The following is a 25,317-nucleotide window of genomic DNA, read 5'->3' on the forward strand; positions in this document are numbered from 1 at the left end:
CTCTAGTCTATAGAGCTGTGACCTCCATATCTTCATGTGTGAACCCCCCACAATCTACTGTGTGTTGCCTCTATGTGTGACCTTTATACCTACACTGCTTGTCCGTCAAATCCACCAGGACTAGTATTACACAAAGCTTTCTTCCCCAAGTTTTTACAAACCAAATAGCATACAGCGACCTAGTTTTCTGTTGTGTGTGTGCAGACACTGCACTGTTCTATTGTTTGTAAGAGGAGACAATCCTCTTCTTTCTGCAGGACACAGATCTAACTCAAAGTTTCAGACTAGAAATTCGAGTGACATTTATTTTACAGAAATATGGACAGCTATATAATATAAATACATGTATTTTTGAAAAATAAGGGTAATTTTAAAATCTGACTTGTCAAGGTGCCTAGAATAATGAAATTATGAATACATTCTTTCTTCAACTTTTCATTTGATTTTAACAGTCTTGATCTGTTGGATGCTTTGTTTGTATTCATTTTCACCAGCTTTGTGTTATGACAAGCTTCACAGCCACATTGATCATCATTCTATACAATTTTAATCAACAGTCTACTATTCAAACTTTCTATTATAAGAATGTTATTGGTCTATTAAACATGGGGTACTGCAACTTGCTATATCAGAACAACCAGCATAAGGGTAAGGATGATAAATAAATAATTAAAGGGAAAAAAAAAGTATTTTAAATCATTAAATTATTTTGAAAAGGATTTTGATGACATGCTTCATTAATGTAAATAGTTAATTAAGCATCACATACTTTTAATTTTACAGATATTCAAAATGTTTTCAATAAGCAAGTTTGCATTATCTATGATAGACTACCAAGATTTAATCCTGAATGATCAAAAACAACAAAAACAAAACCATGCACACTTTCCTGACTGTATCAACACTCTACCTATAGCACACATACATCCTTATAAAAAGGCACCTACCTTACTGCTGCATGTCCTTGTGTACTGTCCACTGTTGGTCAAGTGTACTGTCTGTAATGGTCCTGTGATGTTACTCTCCTCTCTTTAATAGATACTCTACAAATGACTGTACTATTGATCTGCTGGTTGACTCTCCTAATCCAATGCATCCCCATTCCTGCTGCTGAAGTACATATATGCTGATTTTATATTTATTTTCTGTTTGTTGCTGTTTCATTGTGCTGATTATTGTCTCTGTTGCATTAAAATCAAAACTCTGGTTGTCTCCCTTGCTTTTCACTTGAACTCTGGTTGTCTCCCTTGGATGTTACTCAGTACAGATGTCTCTCTTGCTTGTCGGCTACACTGAGGTTGTCTCCCTTGCTTTTAACTTAAACTCTGGTTGTCTCCCTTGTATGATACTCTGTGAAGTTGTTTGCTACACTGAGATTGTCTTCCTTGCCTGTCACCCACCCTGTTCCTTTACCTTGCTTGCCACCCCATCGTTGAATGCCATCACATCCGCCGACAGAATCTCTCATGTTTCCGCATGTGATCCAACTGTTTTTATTTTCTTATGAGATTATGATTGCATTTTTTCTTTTAATTCTTTGTAATTAATTCACCATCATCATGCTAATATTGTTTCTTATCTTTACTCTTTTTATTATAATTTTTTAATTTATTTTATCTTGATTATAATGTTGATATTGTTGAAGTATGATAACAGAGATGTTTATTGAAGAAAGAGATGTTTTATTCTTGGAAACAGTTATAGAAATATTAAATCAAGATCTGAAATAAAACATTTAAACAAACTTATTGTGTTGCTTATTTCAATTTCTGCATGTACAGAGCCTTACCAAAGAAAGGTTATATTGAAAAATAACATTTTAAGGGCTAATTGTTTTTGGCATACACATTAAGTTTCCTTAGGTTTCTGTAGACTTATCCCGGATAGTATATCATGCTTTTAAAATGAATTTTAAAACTTATTTTAGTGAAATATCTACCAGTGCTTTATACGTAATATAGCTATTAACCCTCTCATTAGTTTGACTAATGACTTACATTTATAAACGTCTACAAGAAGAAGAAATACCAGAAGTAGTGATGGTAATCATTGTATAGTACAACTATAAATACCTGAATTTAACAAAAATCTTTCCTAGGTTATTTTTGTCAACTTGAGTATAAGGATTGATTTGACTTTATTGGTGATGTTGTATTTGTTCTTGGTGGTTAAAACGGCTGATAATATGCTGCAATATCTTCTGTTATTTATGAAAATGGAGAACATCGAGTAACTTATGCCTTATTCAGGGCATTTAAGACCTCATGGATATATGCCTAGCTCTTGACAGTTGTCGGATCTTAATGATGCAGAAGGGAAGTAACTCTTACAGTTATAATAGCATAATGTATGATGATGGTGATATGAGATACATGTGTAAAATCAATGAAAATAATTATAGTTTCTACATTGCACATTCTAATGATGATGGTGAAACAATTGTATGGAGTGTAAGCAAATATTATACAAATAATTATTATAATATTCAATATTATGAAAAAAACCTTGCTGTGTATGTAATTAAATTTAACTTTTAACAGACATAGAGAGGTGAAAGACAAACGGGACCAGAAAAAACAGCGAAACATCCGTGATTACAGAGATCATCATCGGCGGAGCCATGTTGAACAACCAGTCTCCTGCCTGGATACAACATTCTCAGCTTTAGAGCCCATGGACAATGTAGCGGATGATTTCAGCGAAGAAATGATGGCCTGGTATGACGATAGCAGTAATGTGGGAAAGAAACCGTCCTATGTATGATAATAATGTGTAAACTAGTAGAGTGCTATATATAGTCAGGTACAAATTTTAAAAAAAATGATCTCTTAGACTTTTGTTTTCCTAAAATATTTTTATTTTCATGCAGACAAAAAAAAAAATCTGAATTTGTATGAAAAACATAGAAATAACAAAATTTTCATTTTATTTTCCAAATTTTTTGCTGTTTTCTGTTTTTATTCTGATTGAAAATTTTTAAGATTTGTTATAATTGTTTTGACATGTCAATGATATTGAACACATTTCAACATTTCTTGAGAAATTAGGGCTTATGTATATCTAATGAACAGCAGTAAGCAGGATGTAACCATCACAGATTACTGATCAGATCATACAGTAAAAGACAATTTTTAGGTTTTTAAGTGATTTTATTTTAACAAAATTGACATTCTCTTAGGAAGTGGTTACTCAGGTACCTATAGTGGTACATGTAATATTGTCCCGTAGTTGATGTCAGCTTATTTCTCAGTTCTTAGGAAAATAATTCAGCGTTTTTAAGTGAGCTTTTATGCAAATGCAGTTTTAATATTTTGTAAATCTTCAAAAAGAAATTAGCAAGAACAAAGTTATAAAAGAATTTGTATCTACATGTGTGATCAGAGACGTATAATACATGTATTATACGTCTCTGGTGTGATGCAGCTATTTGATAAAACTGGTCAGATATCTTTTTAACCATAAGAAGCACATGAGACATAACATATTTTAAAGTTAAGCACTTTTTAATAGTAATTCTGCAACGGTCGTCTCTTTAGCAAACAATGTCGCTTAAATAATTGTTATTTCATGTATTTTTAATGAGAAGATAGATCTATATATTCAGTCTTAAATTTGCAGTTTAACTTATATGTTATATCGTGATAGATGTTCTAGCTTTGATTCATTGTTTTATGTGCGCGTAGTATGATAAAATATTACTGCAACAAACTTAAACACTGTTAACCGTATTTGATGACGGAACAGTCTCGTTCCCCGAGTAACAAAAAGGCAATACTAAATTTCTTAATTACAATTATAATACAAGCTAAGCTTAATCATCTCCCCTTGACAAAGGACATCTTCAGATGTCACAGTCAGGGAAGGTACATTAGACTTGTGTCTACAGTATTCAAATTCAATGTATCTTGAGATTAGAATATCTAGTCATATAAATGTTTTAACTAGAATGTTTTAATTGTCAGAGGAATTGTGAATGCTCAATTCCACATTGAACAACAACCTGTTAATAAACTTAAACCCTACAACACGTTCAGTATTCTAACACTGTGTTGAAATCTGAAGATAAAGCTCAAATTAGAAGTTGTCATTATCTGAGTTATTTAGAAACCAAAATCAACCTAGAGAAGGGAGTAACTAATGTCGGCAAGGTAACCAAGAGTTAAAGGAAGTAGTATGATCAAGATGACCTTGAGGTCAGGGAACTAGTATGATCAAGATGACCTTGAGGTCAGGGAACTAGTATCATCAAGGAGACCTTGATGTCGGGGAACTAGTATCATCAAGGAGACCTTGATGTCGGAGAACTAGTATGATCAAGATGACCTTGAGGTCAGGGAACTAGTATCATCAAGGTGACCTTGAGGTCAGAGAACTACAGTCATAAAGATTATTTTAAAGTCAGGGGAACCAGTTTCATCTTGGTAGCCTAGAGTTCAGGAAAACAATATCATTAGGTGATTTTAAGGTCTTGGGAACATGTACCATCAAGGTAATCGAGAGTTGAGAGACTAGTATCATCAAGGTGAGTTTAAGGTCAAGTGAACTAGTATATCAAGGTGAGTTTAAGGTCAAGTGAACTAGTATCATCAAGGTGAGTTTAAGGTCAAGTGAACTAGTATCATCAAGAATACCTTAAATTCAAGGGAACTTATTTCGTCAAAGTGATTTGATGTCGGGGAAACTGGCGTGTTATAGTTAAAGGGTTAAGGATGACACTGGGTGTTCTATAGATAACTGGTATTGGAATGTGATCTTGATCAGGTTATCAAGGCAAAATGACAAATACACATATACAAGTATGTATGGTATTAAATATTGAACTGAAAGTAACGTATAGGATATGTTGGTACATACAGTTACACTTCATTGGTTCTCATCATTGCATGAAATTTGAATATCAATAGAGAAAGTCAATGAGTTCATTTATTAATATTGTACCAGTAATCAATTTGGGATAAAATGGAGAAACTACAATAATTCACTGTGGATAAAGAAATCCTTTGTGTTGATGTGGAAAGGTGGACACATGTTCAAATGTGAGATTTGAAAATGCATAGCAATACAAATGTTTGGAAACAGTGAGATGCATGTCTGTTGGTTGGTATCTGTTTGAGTGAATACAAGATATATTTGTTGAATATTGTGAAAGGAGGTGTGAGTTTGTAGGTATCTGAGTGGATATGATTTATGTTTGTTGTTGGGAGAGAGTGAGTGAGATGATGAACGATGCCAGACCAAGAGGTACTTGTTAGTCATAACCAAGTGATGGCAGCTTGTTGGTGAGATGTTAAGTTCTCAGTCTTTTTATTTTTTCGTGAATTATTATTATTCTTAAAATATATATTAAAATTCTAAAAGAATCGCATACACATTGTTGTTTTATCTATTAACTTACTTTGGAATGATGAGAATATGCATTGTAATAAATGCCTGTTTGCACTTGCTTCTCCAGTATTATCATGGATACTGCAAGATGAAATTGAGGGGTTTTACCTTGTACAGGATAAAAGCCACTGTACCTGGGGGAAAAAAACCCACTAAATGTCCTCTTCTTGTCTTAAACAAATGTGATCTTTGATACTGTCAAATTTCATTTCAGGATAGTTCAGGATTTAATTTCGACAAAATGATTGGGAATCAGAAAGGGACAAAACTGTTATTAAAATAATGAAAATCGATAAGAAATCACAAGCAAATAGTACTTAACGAATTTATCATGTGTATGCAATTTCATAAATATCTGTAAAGAAGGGAAGTAGCAGTACTTTTGAGAAGAGAAAAAGGTCATAACTCAAATCAAAATAGAGAATATTAAAAAAGATTACAAACAAAAACGTGTAGGGTACTGATAATGCAAGAAAAATTGCATAAATATAGGTAAAGAAGGTAAATAAAGAGTACTATATAATATAGACAAAATTTTATAATGGAAAATCAGAAAAGGGGCATAACTCAAACTGAAATGGTCAAAATCAAATACTGAAATTCTTGAGTGTTGATTACATCAGGACATTTTGAGGGGGTTGGATTAACTGGCTTTGTAACTATGTGTGTAGCTTACAAACATTAACCAATAGGAGAGATATGTGTCACTACAATACTGTAAAATTAGATTTGACAATTGGTTAGCTCTGGATTCTTAAAATATATTTCTCAACGAGGATCATGACTTTTGACCTTAGCACTGTATCAAAACAATTCTTGCATCAATGTCTGTCACTTTCTAAAGTACATGTGTATAAAAATTATTTACTGTTTTTGACATAATTGGACCTTTGCACTTGTGTCAAAATGCTTCTTGCATCAATGCAAAAAATATTCCAATGCATAACTGTATAGAAAATGTAAATTAGGGACAAGTTGCCGATGACATCAAAATAATACTTGCATCGAATGTCTACAAAATTCTAATTAACAGTAATTGAAATTTTTTGGCTTAAATGCTAAACTAACAAAAATGTTTTGTCATTAACTCATTCACCCCTGAAGACACTTTTTAACTTTTCCAATTCAATGTTTGGAATACCATTCAATAGTTCATTATGAAATTTAAGGGGTGAATGAGTTAAATGGTGAATAGAAGCATAACGGCCTTCCAACTCAAAGACCTACAAAACTACATTGTATATATGCATACTCAAAGCGCAAAGAAGGCTGACTATTGGAAACAAATAGCTGATAAAGAATGCTTGTCATATTTGACCACAAGTAAGCCCCAGCCCTAGAAAAACAAGCAAATTTGTGGAATTTATATCCCCCGCGCTTGCAGGACATTTTGTAGGTTAACATTATTGAGGTTAGGTTTAAACATGTGACTATCATGCTTTTGAGACATAATGTACAGCTTGAAACTTGAAGAGAAACAAGAGGCCCAATGGGCCTGAATCGCTCACCTGGTATAGAAGTCGTTTGAAGATGTTTAACACATTTGACCCCTGTGACCTTGAAAGTGGGTCAAGGTCATTCATTTGAACAAATTTGGTAGCCCTTTATCCCAGCATGTTACTGGCCAAATATCATTATCCAAGGCTTCTTGGTTATTCAGAAGAAGTTGTTTATAGGTTTTAAACATATTTGACCCCTGTGACCTTGAATACAAGTAAAGGCCATTTGTTTGAACAAACTTGGTAGCCTTTTATCCCAGCATGTTACTGGCCAAATAGCATCATCCTAGGCCTCTTCGTTATTCAGAAGAAGTTGTTTAAAGGTTTTAAACATATTTGACCCCTGTGACCTTGAATATAAGTCAAGGTCATTCATTTGACTATAAGTAAAGGTCATTTGTTTGAACAAACTTGGTAGCCCTTAATCCCAGCATGTTACTGGCCAAATATCATTATCCAAGGCTTCTTGGTTATTCAGAAGAAGTTGTTTAAAGGTTTTAAACATATTTGCCCCCTGTGACCTTGAATATAGGTAAAGGTCATTCACTTTCACAAAAGTTAGTAGCCCTTTATCCTAGCATGTTACTGGCCAAATATCATCACCCTGGGAATTTTGGTTATTCAGAAGAAGTTGTGTAAAGTTTTTAACATATTTGACCCCTGTGACCTTGAATATAGGTAAAGGTCATTCATTTTCACAAAAGTTAGTAGCCCTTTATCCTAGCATGTTACTGGCCAAATATCATCACCCTGGGAATTTTGGTTATTCAGAAGAAGTTGTGTAAAGTTTTTAACATATTTGACCCCTGTGACCTTGAATATAGGTAAAGGTCTTTCATTTTCACAAAAGTTAGTTAAATATTTGACGCCGGACCCCGGACGGACGCCGCACCACAGCATAAGCTCACTTGGCATTTCGTGCCAACCTTTATCTCATTGATTATCCGTAAATATGCACAAATCACATCGGTTGGCAAATTTAACATGAGTTGGATATGTGTATGTGCATACGGAATTTGGTTGAAACACCTGAACAATATCTACAGCAATTATTATCAAACGAAAAACAAAGAGTGCCCAAGATGGGTGAAAAGACGGAGGAACACAAACATTGTTATCAAGTTTGAAGGAAGGAATTGGGCAAATATTTGCTCGAGTTATTAAGTTGAAACTGCAGATAATGACGTTTTTCATTAATCAAGGGGCCATAACTCTGCCAATTGGATACCGATTAAAGTGGTTGTCAAACTTGGCCGAGCCCTTAATGAATTGAACCCTGTAGCTAAGTTTGAAGACAATCGGATAGTATTTGTGAGAGTAAATGTACAGCAACGGCTGATAATGATGTTTTTAGCTTTGCTCAAGTGACCTATTCTAATCGCTTTTCGTCCGTCGTCGTCCGTCGTGCGTCGTGCGTAAAGAACCAGTGGATGGATTTTTTTCAAACTTGGTCAGAATCATCCTTGTTAGATGAGGCTTCAAAATTGTAAAATTGGGATTCCTACCCCGACCCCTGGGGCCAGGGCGGGGCCCCAAAGGGAAAATTAATCCATATTTCAAAAATCTTCTTCTTCAGACTCAGAGGTACTACACTCATTTTCTCTACGTGGAAAGAAAGATCATCAGGGGCTTTACTTAAATTGTAAATTTCAGGACCCCCGAGCTATCCGTTCTCCCTTGGGGAGGGGGTAAAGTTTACTATAGTTTATATAGGGAAATAACACTTTTGGGTATATTTTGACAACTTTCTGTAGGAAATTATTTTTACTTGGTGAGAATTATCCTTGGAGGTAGATGGTTTCAAATTGTAAAATTGAGATTCCTACCCCGACCCCTGGGGCCAGGGCGGGGCCCCAAAGGGAAAATTAATCAATATTTCAAAAATCTTCTTCTCCAGACTCAGAGGTACTACAGTGATTTTCTCTACGTGGAAAGAAAGATCATCAGGGGCTTTACTTAAATTGTAAATTTCAGGACCCCCGAGCTATCCGTTCTCCCTTGGGGAGGGGGTAAAGTTTACTATAGTTTATATAGGGAAATAACACTTTTGGGTATATTTTGACAACTTTCTGTAGGAAATTATTTTTACTTGGTGAGAATTATCCTTGGAGGTAGATGGTTTCAAATTGTAAAATTGAGATTCCTACCCCGACCCCTGGGGCCAGGGCGGGGCCCCAAAGGGAAAATTAATCAATATTTCAAAAATCTTCTTCTCCAGACTCAGAGGTACTACAGTGATTTTCTCTACGTGGAAAGAAAGATCATCAGGGGCTTTACTTAAATTGTAAATTTCAGGACCCCCGAGCTATCCGTTCTCCCTTGGGGAGGGGGTAAAGTTTACTATAGTTTATATAGGGAAATAACACTTTTGGGTATATTTTGACAACTTTCTGTAGGAAATTATTTTTACTTGGTGAGAATTATCCTTGGAGGTAGATGGTTTCAAATTGTAAAATTGAGATTCCTACCCCGACCCCTGGGGCCAGGGCGGGGCCCCAAAGGGAAAATTAATCAATATTTCAAAAATCTTCTTCTCCAGACTCAGAGGTACTACAGTGATTTTCTCTACGTGGAAAGAAAGATCATCAGGGGCTTTACTTAAATTGTAAATTTCAGGACCCCCGAGCTATCCGTTCTCCCTTGGGGAGGGGGTAAAGTTTACTATAGTTTATATAGGGAAATAACACTTTTGGGTATATTTTGACAACTTTCTGTAGGAAATTATTTTTACTTGGTGAGAATTATCCTTGGAGGTAGATGGTTTCAAATTGTAAAATTGAGATTCCTACCCCGACCCCTGGGGCCAGGGCGGGGCCCCAAAGGGAAAATTAATCAATATTTCAAAAATCTTCTTCTCCAGACTCAGAGGTACTACAGTGATTTTCTCTACGTGGAAAGAAAGATCATCAGGGGCTTTACTTAAATTGTAAATTTCAGGACCCCCGAGCTATCCGTTCTCCCTTGGGGAGGGGGTAAAGTTTACTATAGTTTATATAGGGAAATAACACTTTTGGGTATATTTTGACAACTTTCTGTAGGAAATTATTTTTACTTGGTGAGAATTATCCTTGGAGGTAGATGGTTTCAAATTGTAAAATTGAGATTCCTACCCCGACCCCTGGGGCCAGGGCGGGGCCCCAAAGGGAAAATTAATCAATATTTCAAAAATCTTCTTCTCCAGACTCAGAGGTACTACAGTGATTTTCTCTACGTGGAAAGAAAGATCATCAGGGGCTTTACTTAAATTGTAAATTTCAGGACCCCCGAGCTATCCGTTCTCCCTTGGGGAGGGGGTAAAGTTTACTATAGTTTATATAGGGAAATAACACTTTTGGGTATATTTTGACAACTTTCTGTAGGAAATTATTTTTACTTGGTGAGAATTATCCTTGGAGGTAGATGGTTTCAAATTGTAAAATTGAGATTCCTACCCCGACCCCTGGGGCCAGGGCGGGGCCCCAAAGGGAAAATTAATCAATATTTCAAAAATCTTCTTCTCCAGACTCAGAGGTACTACAGTGATTTTCTCTACGTGGAAAGAAAGATCATCAGGGGCTTTACTTAAATTGTAAATTTCAGGACCCCCGAGCTATCCGTTCTCCCTTGGGGAGGGGGTAAAGTTTACTATAGTTTATATAGGGAAATAACACTTTTGGGTATATTTTGACAACTTTCTGTAGGAAATTATTTTTACTTGGTGAGAATTATCCTTGGAGGTAGATGGTTTCAAATTGTAAAATTGAGATTCCTACCCCGACCCCTGGGGCCAGGGCGGGGCCCCAAAGGGAAAATTAATCAATATTTCAAAAATCTTCTTCTCCAGACTCAGAGGTACTACAGTGATTTTCTCTACGTGGAAAGAAAGATCATCAGGGGCTTTACTTAAATTGTAAATTTCAGGACCCCCGAGCTATCCGTTCTCCCTTGGGGAGGGGGTAAAGTTTACTATAGTTTATATAGGGAAATAACACTTTTGGGTATATTTTGACAACTTTCTGTAGGAAATTATTTTTACTTGGTGAGAATTATCCTTGGAGGTAGATGGTTTCAAATTGTAAAATTGAGATTCCTACCCCGACCCCTGGGGCCAGGGCGGGGCCCCAAAGGGAAAATTAGCCAATATTTTTAAAAAATCTTCTTCTTCAGACTCAGAGGTACTACACTCATTTTCTCTATGTGGAAAGAAAGATCATCAGGGGCTTTATTTAAATTGAAAATATCAGGACCCTGAGCTATCCATTCTCCCTTAGGGAGGGGGTAACGTTAAATATAGTTTATATAGGGGAATAACACTTTTGGGTATATTTTTTATCCATTTTCAGCAGAAAATTGCTCAAACTTAGTCAGAATCATCTTGGGTAAATGAGAGTTTTACTTTGTAAAATTAGGATTCCTGCCCCATCCCCAGGGGCTAGGGCGGGGCCCCAAAGGGAACATTTACCAATATTTTCAAATTCTTATCCATTGATGACATGACAAGTATTGTATTTCACTTAGTTTACATGCTAATTTCCACATCACATCTAAACAATAAAATAAAGCTACCAGTACCTATGATATAACTCAGGTGACCGCTAAGGCCCTTGGGCCTCTTGTTTGTTATTCAAGGGGCCATAACTCCGCCAAATAAAGTATGCTGAAAGTGGTCATCAAACTTGGCCAAGCTATTAAGGCATTTAACCCTGTGACTAAGTTTGAAGAAGATCGGTTAACATTTGTTAAAGTTATTGCACAGAAACGAAGCCCAGCAGATAATGACGTTTTCATTATTCAAGGGGCCATAACTCTGCCAAATGGGGTCCGCTGAAAGTGGTCATAGAACTTGGCTGAGCTCTTAAGGCATTTAACCCTGTGACTAAGTTTGAAGAAGATCGGTTTACATTTCTTGTAGTTATTGCAAGGAAACGAAGCGTGACAAACAGACAAGACAAACCCAAATTAATATCCCCCGTTTCAGTGAAAGCGGGGGATAAAAAGATTAACTAAAAGATATGATTCCTTTCAGCATACCTGAGTAATAGACCAAAAAGTTGGAAAAAAAGAAGACATTGGAAATGAAATAGCAATGGAAAAAAATAAATCTCATTCACTCTACAACGGATCAGTATACCTCCCACCTCCAAATCGGTAAATTGTGGCAATTGACCGATAAGTACGATGACCTACAAAATCTACTCAGATGTAAAACTTGGTGTGGCAATAATATTGTGTAAACATAAACCAAATAATTTTTTGGGTTCGTAAGATATTTTGGGTACAAACTTTCTACCAAGAACAAATTAATGGACACACACAAGCAATCACAGATGCACACTACATATGTACATATATGTATGCTTGTATGCCATAGCATACACTAAAATTTCAAGTATTTTTTTTTCCATATATTTTTAATTAGTTTCTTTTTTATGGACCGTCCTTTTTTATGATTGATAAATCATAAAAAAGGAAAGAATAAAAACAAAATCTTCATGAAAATTTTAGTCTGATAAAATAGTGTTATGTCTGTACACATTGAAAAATCTCAAAATCAAAATCTACTTAGTGAAGTACAAATTTTAATATTATTCACTTAGACTAAAAGGATTTCTTAGAGAACAAGATATTGCATCTAGGTCCTAGTAGAATTGTTTTTTTCCTCCCCCTCCTCCAGTGCTATGCGCCTCGGACGCTCAACCCCCTGTTACCTTACACCCCGAAAAATTATTTGCTACGCCACTGATTACTATGGGTGTATAGGCCTTAACTTCTCTTGTCATCTTTGAAGGGGGTCAAAGTCATTCTCTTGAACAAACTTGATAGCCCTTTATCCCAGCATTTCACTGGCCAATAGCATTACTCTAGGCCTCCTGGTTATTCAGAAGAGGTTGTTTAAAGAAATATGTTGATTCTAAATGCACAACAGATGCCAGACCATGGTATTACAGGTTATTAGCTCACCTGCTCAAAGGGCCATGGTATGGCATCTGTTGTGCATTTACATCGTTAGGTTCTTCACAAAATCAGACAAACAATATCTTTATAACAATGTTTATTAAAATTACAAACAATAGAATAATTTATACATGTAACCTATAGTTTGTTGAGAATTATTTTTGTTTTTTCTGCTTGCGTGTTTGAGTGTTGTTGAAGGCCACCCCAGGTCGTCGAGTCTGGGGTAGGTAGGTAGTGGTGATCTGCTGCATCACAATCATAGACATGCAGGACAGGGCCATGAAACATGCGTACCATGTATAGACGTTGGTCTGCGAGATGAACCAGTCGGACCAGAATGCCAGAATCAGGGTAGCGCTGATTGCTGTAAACAAAACCAGGCCTGATGTAGCATGGTATAACTTTAAATCAACTAGTCGTATCTGGATGTTTAACCAGCGTAATATACCACTATATTTTAATAGTATTCCTCCGATCATCTGGAGGAGAACGTAGGATAGGGTGAGCACGCCCATGAAGCCATGCCATGATGTGAAGTGGTTTTTGTGGTTCATGTCTTTGTTGATGTAGATGGCTGCGAAGCCACAGGAGGCACAGATTGCTGCTACGCCCATGACCCAAGCGTGCACCTCGGCCTTATAGGCACGTGTTTGGGACAGGATCATGGAGCTCTGTCCAGAGAACACAAGGATAGCCTCAAACATCAGCAGCACAAACTGCAAAAGGGACAACACCAAACATGAAATAATTGTCCGGCACTGATAAACACATAAAATAGGTATCTATTTACATTAAGACACTTTCAGGTTCATGTAAAGTTTAAGTGAGTGGCTGTTATATATTTGATAGTATAAAAGTATTTGAAGTCTTTGTGATTGGCCGTATATGATCCATTTGTCACTCTTATGGGTTCATATGAAGTCTCGTTAGTGACGTATTTGATATATCTTTCGGTGTTGAGGTTCATGTGAAGTCTTGGTGAGTGACTGATGTATTTGTCAGAGTAAAGGTTCATACAAAGTATAGGTGAGTGGCTGTAGGTGATATATTTGTCAGTGTAAAGGTTCATACACAGTATAGGTGAGTGGCTGTAGGTGATATATTTGTCAGTGTAAAGGTTCATACACAGTATAGGTGAGTGGCTGTAGGTGATATATTTGTCAGTGTAAAGGTTCATACACAGTATAGGTGAGTGGCTGTAGGTGATATATTTGTCAGTGTAAAGGTTCATACACAGTATAGGTGAGTGGCTGTAGGTGATATATTTGTCAGTGTAAAGGTTCATACACAGTATAGGTGAGTGGCTGTAGGTGATATATTTGTCAGTGTAAAGGTTCATACACAGTATAGGTGAGTGGCTGTAGGTGATATATTTGTCAGTGTAAAGGTTCATACACAGTATAGGTGAGTGGCTGTAGGTGATATATTTGTCAGTGTAAAGGTTCATACACAGTATAGGTGAGTGGCTGTAGGTGATATATTTGTCAGTGTAAAGGTTCATACACAGTATAGGTGAGTGGCTGTAGGTGATATATTTGTCAGTGTAAAGGTTCATACACAGTATAGGTGAGTGGCTGTAGGTGATATATTTGTCAGTGTAAAGGTTCATACACAGTATAGGTGAGTGGCTGTAGGTGATATATTTGTCAGTGTAAAGGTTCATACACAGTATAGGTGAGTGGCTGTAGGTGATATATTTGTCAGTGTAAAGGTTCATACACAGTATAGGTGAGTGGCTGTAGGTGATATATTTGTCAGTGTAAAGGTTCATACACAGTATAGGTGAGTGGCTGTAGGTGATATATTTGTCAGTGTAAAGGTTCATACACAGTATAGGTGAGTGGCTGTAGGTGATATATTTGTCAGTGTAAAGGTTCATACACAGTATAGGTGAGTGGCTGTAGGTGATATATTTGTCAGTGTAAAGGTTCATACACAGTATAGGTGAGTGGCTGTAGGTGATATATTTGTCAGTGTAAAGGTTCATACACAGTATAGGTGAGTGGCTGTAGGTGATATATTTGTCAGTGTAAAGGTTCATACACAGTATAGGTGAGTGGCTGTAGGTGATATATTTGTCAGTGTAAAGGTTCATACACAGTATAGGTGAGTGGCTGTAGGTGATATATTTGTCAGTGTAAAGGTTCATACACAGTATAGGTGAGTGGCTGTAGGTGATATATTTGTCAGTGTAAAGGTTCATACACAGTATAGGTGAGTGGCTGTAGGTGATATATTTGTCAGTGTAAAGGTTCATACACAGTATAGGTGAGTGGCTGTAGGTGATATATTTGTCAGTGTAAAGGTTCATACACAGTATAGGTGAGTGGCTGTAGGTGATATATTTGTCAGTGTAAAGGTTCATACAAAGTATAGGTGAGTGGCTGTAGGTGATATATTTGTCAGTGTAAAGGTTCATACAAAGTATAAGGTGAGTGGCTGTAGGTGATATATTTGTCAGTGTGAAGGTTCATACACAGTATAGGTGAATGGCTGTAGGTGATATATTTGTCAGTTTAAATGTTCATGTTGGGTCTTGATTAATGGCAATAAATATATTTTTCAGTGATAAGTTCATGTACAGTTTTTAAACATGGATAAAATAGACGAAAAGTTTATAACAACCTTCTAAGGAAAATATCATTAGAAATATCTTCTAGCACATTAAAGCCTGAAACATGTTTACGAAAATTTTATTACAACCTGCTAAGGAAAATATCATTAGAAATATCTTCTAGCACATTAAAGACTGAAACATGTTTCTTTAATATACAGAATCCACGATATATGACTCTTTACTCGATACACTGTAGTAGGTGATTTAAAATAAGGATATAACAAGGCATCACAAGTGTTACAAATCCCCTTGCAAAATCACACATTGTGTGCCATATTTATGAGGAAATGAATAGAAAATTCAATGATGTAACAGTAACTGCTCTAGCGACTGTATCTGTTGAACTTATTGTCAGGGCAAACAATTGTATCTAGAGCGATGACAAAGTTTTTCTAAAAATAGTAACAGTGACCTTGACCTTCAACGTATTACTACATTTAGAGGATAGTATTTCCATAATATTAGAAAACAGACTAATAGGTACACAAAAACTTTCTTAGTATTTCTTACCGCTACTGTCATCAAGGTTGGATGCCAGGAGAACAGACCTACAAATAAAAAAGAGGTTAAGATCAGTACAAAGCTCTGACATTAACCTTACTGGAAGTCACTGTAGAATGAGGTAACTGTCTGTAATTATCCATCTCTGACTGATATACCGCAACAATTTAATACCAGCCACATTTTGGTATTAGTTAATTGTGTTAACCCTAGATAATAAACAATTAACACAATACAAGTCTACCCGACAAGTTTATAGTGCAGACAAGCATGGTGGACTATTATAGACCTATAATACATTGGTGAAATAATGAGAAGTACAGGACACTGGCGATTAGGTTTTAAATGATTTAAGATATTTTTAACTTAGGTAACCACAAAGTTTTAAAAGGCCCTTTTGATATGGAATGTGTAGTTGTTTTTGTTTTTTTGTTTTCTAAACAGCAAAGAGTCATATTTTGAACCCTTCTGACGTCATCTTGGAAGAAACTGATATTAAAATAATGATATGTAACAAGATCTTTGATGATATGAAGTTGGAAAACATACTTCACCAGCCAAAGAAATATTAGTTTTACAAATTTGTTATACAGATGGCCTTCCCTTACCCTATCTCAAAAAAAATGTGGTGAAATGCAGCAACCCGATTTTACTACATGTGCTTGTTCATCTGATTCTGATCACATTAATGCCAGAAGATTTGATAAACTAGAAAATGTCTGTAAGACATAAATGCCCCCGCTGCCATGTGAAATTAGTTTCAGTGTTCTATAAAAAGTTACAACAACTTTGATCTTGATACCCTGAAACATGCACACACACAAGGTACTACACTTAAAGTCGATTTTAATATTCATATGTTTTTTTGTATGTTATTATAATCATCTCCATAACATATTGAATGAAGTTACTAAGTGTTTAAATTGAATCAGTTGATGATTTTCTATAGCAAGCAACATTGACCTTGGCCTTGACCTTGGAACCCTGAAACGCAACAATGTCCGAAGTATACTCATACTTGACCTTTGCATAAAGTTTGAGCAAAATCCATGAAAGAATGAAGTTGCTTAGTGTTTAAATTGAATCAGTTGATGATTTTCTATATATAGCAAGTGTGACCTTGGCCTTGACCTTGGATCCCTGAAACACAACGATGTCCGAAGTATACTCATACTTGACCTTTGTATAAAGTTTGACCAAATTCTGTAAAAGAATAAAGTTGCTCTGTGTTTACATTGAATCGGGATGGGAAGCGACAGGACGTGACAGGACGGGACGGACATGGGCAACACTATATGCCCCCCCCCATTTTATGGCAAGGGCCAAAAAAGATGGAACTTTATGCGATCACATGGTAAATCTAAACCATTGGATGGATTGACAGTCATTGTTATAATAGGTACTAGCCGGAGTAGTCGTTTCACTCAGTCCTCGCCATTACGGTACCAATCGGCAGAGTGTACTTGACCTGTTGGTACAGTAATGACCCAGGACTGAGTGAAACGACAGCTAGTACCCCGGCTAGTTAAATCTGAGAAAATATAGCTCAAAACAGCTGTAATTTATAGGTGAATATAGCTATATGACCTTACTTATAGCTGTATTGAGCTATATTTTCTCAGATTTCAATTTGCATTAATTAAAGCAAAGTCGCATAAAACAATAAGGTTTATGGTAATGTTGATTACAAAAAGCATACATTTAGATGTTTATTTTTATTTTTGATTCATAAATTATGTAGAATTCCTGATTTTTTTAAGAATACTTAAGTTTAATGTCTTGTTATCAACCTCATGATAAAATCTTCTTTTAAAAGCAACTTTGTTTCGTTTTCCTTAAAAAAGAAGATCACATGAAAATAGCTCTCAAGACCTATTTTAGATACCTGTATGTCAGTAGAGCTATTACAGGTCTATACAAATACAGGTATATAGCTCAATCGGCAGAGTGTACTGGACCTGACCAAGATGTATTGGTACTTGTACATAGCCGTTTTGGTTCTTCCATTCCTTTCGATATTTTTAAGATTTTCAGCACTTGATCTAAAATTCCAACTTTGTACTTCGTTTGACTTTTTTCCTTAATTTTGCTATTTCATATTTTTAGGATTCCCCAGCACTTTTTCGTCTTTACAAAAAAACTACCAAAATAACTAATTCTTAAATACTGTACTGACTAGTGTAAGTCAAATGCACTCACTGTAATCTAATAATGCCCTGTTTTAATGCTTATATATTTACATGCATACACAACTTGCAGTGTCTATATAATCTGTAGAAGCAACCTGTTTTACTAGAATATTCTACGTTATCTAAGGTGACAGTACCCAAATCGGATCACCAAACCATCATTTTATTAAATCATTGAAAAATCTGAGGAGGAATTATATTCATTTATGGTTGCATAAAAGAACCAAAAGGAAGAATATCGATGGGTGTTCTTACAAATGAAATTCGCTCCCGGGGCTCACTTGAGTATTTATAGAACGCTCCGAAGTCACCAATCAGCGTCTCTGTTTTTTGCGAATGTCAGGACCAAAATAGGATCAAGGCTTGAATTTTGTAGTAGCTTAAGCAGTTACGCTTCAAATTTCTATAGTGTGAATTTATTCCTATAGTCCCAAACAGAATGCATAGTCATCGCACACGCCATTTTTTTTTAAAACGGGATCATAACACTGACATTTGAGTTTAAATTACGATTTCTTGTGCTATTTGAACTTAAAAACTAATCATCTGCAGACAAAAAATGGTTCATGGCTATCTATTCTAAGACTACATCATTGGTGGTAGGTAAATCTTGTACCCCGTTCCCGGACCCGGACTGAAACCCCGTACCGGGAATATAAAGATATTTTAATATCTCATTAACGCGATCGTTTATAATTTTTAAAAAAATATAGAATAATTTCAAACATTATTTTCTAAATGTGACAATTACAAAAATGTTTATTTATTATCTAATAATTTAGAAATCGACGATAATGTGTTTTTCAAGGGGGTAAAACTTGTACGCCGCAGTCAACCGTGAAAATCACGGTTTTTCACATATAACTAGAAATTTAGGGAAAATTAACATGTTATTTTCAGATATATAGAAGAAAATNACGATCTGTTAAATCTCTAATTCCAAATTTATCAAAAGGTAATCAAATAATAGTGTTGGATATAGGGAATCGGCGATAAAAAATCCCTAGAGGAGTTGATAACAAACTATGTGGCGGATATCATGTGTTACGTACAAAATAATTTAAAGACACAGTTTCCTAATATAGGCGGAATGCAAGATACAGGTTATGCTCCAATTTTGAAAAACAATAAGTGGGACTATGCACTCAGAATGAAACCAACTAGCGCTGCATCAGCACAAATTCATCAAACAGGTGAGGACCATTGGGTAGTGTCAGTACAGGAGGTAGATAGTGGGGAAGTATACATTCTTGATAGTTTGATAGGAAATACAAAAAATAAGGGTCATTTGTCAGCTTCTTTAGAAATGCAGTTGTCATCATCATATGGGGAAAATATATATATATAGTTAAAAAAAATATGGGCTCTTATGTAGAACTGCGTCCGCGTCGCAGAGCCTGGTAACATTCTAATAGAATGGCTAAGAGTTCTACTTGATAACGACAGCTTGACAGAGTGATGTCCCCTTAGTACGGGTACGGGAGTAAACAAAACACCCGTGATCCTCGCCCGCGATCACAACAAAATCAGAATTTCATGTGAAATATGTCGTTTATTTCAACGAAACTTACATAATTATAAACAGTAAGGTATTTTCTACTATATATCTAAAAATAACATGTTAATTTTCCCTAAATTTCTAGTTATATGTGAAAACCCGTGATTTTCACGGTTGACTGTGGCGTACAATTTTTACCCCCTTGAAATACACATTATCGCCGATTTCTAAATTATTAGATGATAAATAAACATTTTTGTAATTGTCACATTTAGAAAATAATGTTTGAAATTATTCTATATTTTTATAAAAAAAATATAAACGATCGCGTTAATGAGATATTAAAATATCTTTATATTCCCGGTACGGGGTTTCAGTCCGGGTCCGGGAACGGGGTACAAGATTTACCTACCACCTACATCATTGTTATAACTGATATATATTGACACATTTCCGAATGTAGCACACTCAACATTATATACAATGTCATATATTCCTGTATACTTCCAGGTCAATATATTTTATCAAATATTGGCAGAACCACGGAATTATATGAGTTATCTAAGTCCGTGGCAGAACAAAATAAAAAGATAGGCCGTTCCACCGGTCGATGACCATCGACCCTGGACGATGGACCCGGATATCGTCGTGTAACACCAATTCAATGATAAAAACGACCAATCCATACGATCGATGGGTAAGTTTGTAACACACTTACTAGAACCAGGAACTGCAGTGTAGACCATAAAGGCCGTCAACAATGTGGCTGCTATGTGAGCTACCATGACTGCTGATTCTGGCGGCGTCGTCGTCAGCAGACAACAAATTCTGCGACCTCAACGTCAAAATTCAGCTTATCTCATCTGGCATGAAATGACTTAGGCATCAAACATTTTGACGACCCCTGTAATATATTTCACGGGGTGTAATTTGACCATGCTGATTTTAGCTGGGTACAATTGCCAACATCATTTTGTAACGTACATTTATAATTATGTGATAAAGGTGAAAAAATCCCTATTATATTATAAATCATGTCATTTTAACTGTTTATCAGCTTTATTGGCTGCTTGATTATGGTTACACAAAGGACTGATATAGCATCTTACATTCAATGGCGTAGCATACATGTAAGTTATGTTCAATAATTTTATATTTATGTTCAATAATTTTATATTTATGTTCGAAATTTTATATTTGTATTCAATAATTGTTAATATATGTGCAATAATGCATATAATTGTAAATGTAGGTGCACGTTTGACACGCCATGTGTAAGCTTGTATGCTCAGTCAAGCATAAAAAAGGAAAGAATAGACAAAATCTTCTTTTAAATTTAGTCTGTTAAAACTTAAAGAGTGTTGTTATGTTTATACACAGCGAAACATCTTAAAGTTTATGAAAGACAAAAACTACTTAGTGAGGTACACAATTTATATTATTCATATAAAATGTCAAGTTAATTATCAGAAAACGAGAGATTGCTGTAAGGGCCTAGAAGAATTGTGGGTGTTTTTTTCAGCTGTGGGAACTCCTCCTCCCACGACATTGTAGTCGTATGGAAAAAAAACATCACTTATTTCGAGACACATTGCTGACGTACTTATTTCAGCGCTCTCAAAATTTAGCGCATTATTGAATCTAAACAGAGCGCATTTGGTAAAAGAGCTGAAATAAGAAAATCGCTAAAACATGTAACTTTGCAGAAATTTCTGCTACAACAATAGTTATGTAAAACGTTAATGATAAAGGCACTTTACTTTATTATTGATTATTTCGTTCATAATGTCAATTAAATGGAAAAAACCTTCCAATTGAAAGTAGACTTAAACAATATTAAACGTATAGTTTCCATTGAACGAACAATTTTAAGGTCGGAAAATGAAATGAGAATCATAGATTTGGGAGTTTCGGCTAAATTTGCTCCCCATAACCTAGCACAAAATATCGCTCCCTTTCGTCATAGAAGTTACATGTTTAACATATATATACCTAAACAGAGTTTGATATATCAATGCGGTGTAACGGACTAGCCAGCATGTCTGAAGAGTTATTCCATACAAGTACATATAGTACTGCCAGTGAAATATTCATGGGTGATGTTTCGACTTTAAAAATGTACGAGACAGCAATCGAATTAACAAGTCGAATCGACCACTCTTTAACCGTATGTACACTTAGGCGTTAACAATGTCCGAGATGACTATCGAATCGGCAAATTGATTCGGTTACGCAATCTGTAAAACATTTTAGTATATGGTGACCATCATCTTGATTAGCCCTACTGTGGCGTACCCAGATGGTTCCTTTAACTGCAGTTTGAACATGTTGTTTTCTCTCTCCACCACTTCTGAATTATCCCGTCAATTACAATAGTTTGCTCTATGATTGCCGAACTATCTATCTTGAACTCAGACTACGCCTCTCTAGCTTGACGAATTTCTGTCTCTCTCGGCTTTGCGTGTCTTTCCAGTGTTCACCAAGACGGACGCCAAACCATGTATTGCATTCTGCGACGTTTTATTAACGTTTGTGTGTTCGTGCGTGCGCGTGGTTTCTATTCTGTTCTCTTCGTTAGATTTAAGGGTGAACGTCGATGTTTCGGAGCGTCTTGTGGGGATTCTGTTATTGTTGTGCCATGGCCGCAATATATCCGTTTAATGGTTTTGGATAATCCCTTCAAGGAATGACAACATGATTTTTGTTGTTCTCCTTAATCTTATATTGTTTGATTACCCTCTTGGAGTGCCCGTTCTAAATATTCACATTCATTACTCCACTGTTGTGCCTTTGTTTTGGTTTTTGTGTTGTTTTTATGTCATATATATCTGTTGAGCAACAACTCCTACTGCAAGGGCAATGAGACTCGAGGGTACGTGTGGGTCTTATTCCTATAGACCCATTCTTTTTATCTGATATGAGAGGCGTCAAGGTGGGGCATTGTGTTCTTGAGTTCTTCCCCACACATGAGTTTGACTATGTATGTGGAATCCAAGGTGTTGATATGTGTTTTCAAACCGTTGAGTGACCATTTTCTTTGCGAGCTTTAAGTATTTAGTCAATATATCGCACCCACAAGCTCGACTCACACTCCGTCTTGAACTGACCTCTCATTGAAATAAGACCCGTTGAGTTGACCAACTGACGATATATTTCGTTCTTGTAGGTTTTACAATCTAGATTCCTGTGTCAATATGGAAAAAACAGTAACAAGTACGGTCAAAACATACTTCAATTGATTTTGAATATTATTTTGTGGCAAGAAATGACATCCGAAGAGAATCACATGTCATATTGATTTGACAGCGGGAACCAACGGTTGTTCCCGTGAAGATAGCAACGAAACAACAGTTTGATAAGGCAAACGTACCACAAAATCTCAAAATCTGGTCTTGGCTACTAGACTTTGGATTTGCAACGAGAGAAGGAGGTCCATTTTTTTCTTTTTGCAAAATTTCCGATCCTGTAGTGCACCTCACATTTTATCGCCTCGTGCTATCATGCAGTTGGATGCAGCATGTTAGTGATATCACGGAGCTGCTTTTCCGCGCTTCCATCCGGGCCAATAAGAGTGATTATAAATTAGGTGAAATTACTTGTTTTGTAAAATGTAAAATAAATAAAGTTTATGATTTGTTTGTACTTTTTTGTTTAGCTTGGTAATCTAGAACAATATGGGTTCAGCATCTAGTTAAGACGCAAGAAGATCGGTAAGCAGTTCCGCACGCGGTTAAACCCTACGACCGTTCTGTCAGTAGACTCACCAACGGACTGTGCTATTCTGTCCCATGTATAAGACATAACTGGAGATATGAAAGTGATCGACCAGATGACAAGGCTTAAATTTACTTGATAGTGTAACGCGTTTTATTTGTGCCGATTGGGTCGTTCTCCTATGATCCTATCAATTCTTTTTGTAATATTCATGAGAAGATATACATCTTTGTGCGTTCTTAAATGTTCCACATGATCGGTTATCGACAAGAAATAACCTATGGTGATGGGAATTTCTGCCAAAGACAACACAAATAACCGGTTTCCAAGGGAAGTCGGCCGTGTGTCAAGCAGCATGTAACGTAACGTCTACGTCAGTGTGAAAATCAGTTACGACCCAAGTGCCCGGTAAGTTAACAACAGGGTACTGTGGAGAGTAAGTGAACTGCTGTCGTCTGATGATGGCGGAAATAAAAACATGAATACGTCAAAAAACAATATCGAGAGGACCAGACCCCGTTTGACTTATCGGACAAACATGATGACGAAATACTACGTGTTGACTTTTTTTCTTCTGCTTCTTCCCATGTGTCTCCCTGTGGTCAATGCTCGGTCCATGAACGAAGCTAAGATAAACGTTACTGGGTCTGTATTTGCCGATCTGACCCCATACGGATTCCAGCAATGTGCCAGGGAGTGTAAGAAATCGGGGTACTGCCAGGCTTTCGAATTTGAAAGGGTACACTTGCGCTGTATGCTCATATGGAATGGTGAGTTTTCTACTCGATTCTCCCCGCCTGTTCAAACGACCGTTTTCGGTGTGGCAGGGGTGAATGTGTATGGGAAATACGCCCCTGAGGTAAGTTGATCCATGACTTATATATGAATTCGATTGAATTTCTTGACATTTTTTTCTGAAATGTTGCAAACATTGTTTAATTTGTCGCATATTTTTTCTCGACTTTTTGAATTATCAGCATTGACTTGCACCCTTGGAACACGTGTGTAATAAACGGAGACAATAAACCGTATTACCAATTCTTGATGGTTCTCATCTGTTCACTAACGTTTAGACATGATGTCATTATGCGTTCAAGAAACCATGACTACGTGATTTGATTATCCTCATTTTTTCAGCTGAAAGAAGGAATTAATGCTCAAACTGTGGTCACGTTTAAATCTCGTAAACCATCATGTTTAGTTAGTAGCGAACCCCAAAGGGACAACTGCAACCGAGTGACAACCATTTATTTAATTTTGTATCGTCGTGTTTCAAACATACAGATCCCCAAACAATGCGTGCAAAACAACACGTGATCATAAAAATAACTTTCTGTTGAAGGAATTGCCGCCCAATGAAAGCTGTCCCGCTGATAGCAAGTTGATCATGGCCCGCAGCGGCGAAGCTGTCTGTGTAAAAGGTACCGTGCTTGTTGTTATGGGCTTTATCATAGAACATTGATGAATGCAATGACTTTTCTGTTGTTGTTTTGGGAACACTTTCACTTTACACCATCAAAACACGTAAACATTATTAGATGGAACACTGCTATACGGTTATGAAAATGATTACTTGCGTTATATCAAAGTTTTACTTTCTACACAAACAATGTACGTATTAAACGTGTCGCAACGTTTCAAGACCAACTGGTCCCTTTGTCATTCTATGACTGAGTGAACTCGTGTATTACTTGTGTTGTATCCGCCTTNTAAATCACTACTGCTTTTTCATGGTTTATATACTACTCCGAACAGTTTTGACGGGAAATTTCGTTTCACAAGCTTCAAATAGACGATTTAATTGTAAAGCTTTATTTATCAATAATTATGAAACAATTTCTATTACATACTTACACTAAAAAATACTACGGTGTTTTTGTGTGTATACGATACGACACAATTGCTCTAACCCATATTAGCCCTTGCCGTATCACACCCCCAAACCTGCATCAGCCCTTTCCGTATCAGCCCGCGAAACCC

At 36.2% G+C, this 25,317-nt stretch overlaps 2 protein-coding genes and 1 long non-coding RNA gene across 7 annotated transcripts in view; 2 read left to right on the forward strand and 1 right to left on the reverse strand.

The window, feature by feature from the left end:
• The window catches only part of LOC110459872 (FERM domain-containing protein 4A-like), a 127,778-nt gene extending 124,912 nt beyond the window's left edge, over nucleotides 1-2,866 (forward strand). For all 5 annotated transcript variants that reach the window (XM_021512371.1, XM_021512354.1, XM_021512342.1 and 2 more), the window contains one exon: nucleotides 2,541-2,866. In XM_021512371.1, the coding sequence (XP_021368046.1) occupies nucleotides 2,541-2,763 (223 nt within the window). In that variant the 3' untranslated portion in view covers nucleotides 2,764-2,866. The remainder of the gene's footprint in view (nucleotides 1-2,540) is intronic.
• A 60-nt stretch (nucleotides 2,867-2,926) lies between these two features.
• On the forward strand, nucleotides 2,927-5,365 carry LOC110459904. The gene is made up of 2 exons (XR_002463944.1): nucleotides 2,927-4,522; nucleotides 4,557-5,365. It is a non-coding gene; the product is annotated as an uncharacterized LOC110459904 (long non-coding RNA).
• A 7,553-nt stretch (nucleotides 5,366-12,918) lies between these two features.
• On the reverse strand, nucleotides 12,919-20,485 carry LOC110459906 (cytochrome b561 domain-containing protein 2-like). The gene is made up of 3 exons (XM_021512400.1): nucleotides 20,342-20,485; nucleotides 15,946-15,983; nucleotides 12,919-13,534 (listed from the first exon to the last, which is right to left on the reverse strand). The coding sequence occupies exons 1-3, from the start codon at nucleotides 20,406-20,408 to the stop codon at nucleotides 12,974-12,976; spliced, it is 666 nt and encodes a 221-aa protein (XP_021368075.1). The 5' UTR covers nucleotides 20,409-20,485; the 3' UTR covers nucleotides 12,919-12,973.
• Between the last annotated feature and the right edge of the window lie 4,832 nt (nucleotides 20,486-25,317).

The sequence above is a fragment of the Mizuhopecten yessoensis genome, unplaced genomic scaffold, assembly GCF_002113885.1.
Source record: "Mizuhopecten yessoensis strain PY_sf001 unplaced genomic scaffold, ASM211388v2 scaffold1319, whole genome shotgun sequence".
In the NCBI taxonomy this organism is placed as follows: domain Eukaryota; kingdom Metazoa; phylum Mollusca; class Bivalvia; order Pectinida; family Pectinidae; genus Mizuhopecten; species Mizuhopecten yessoensis.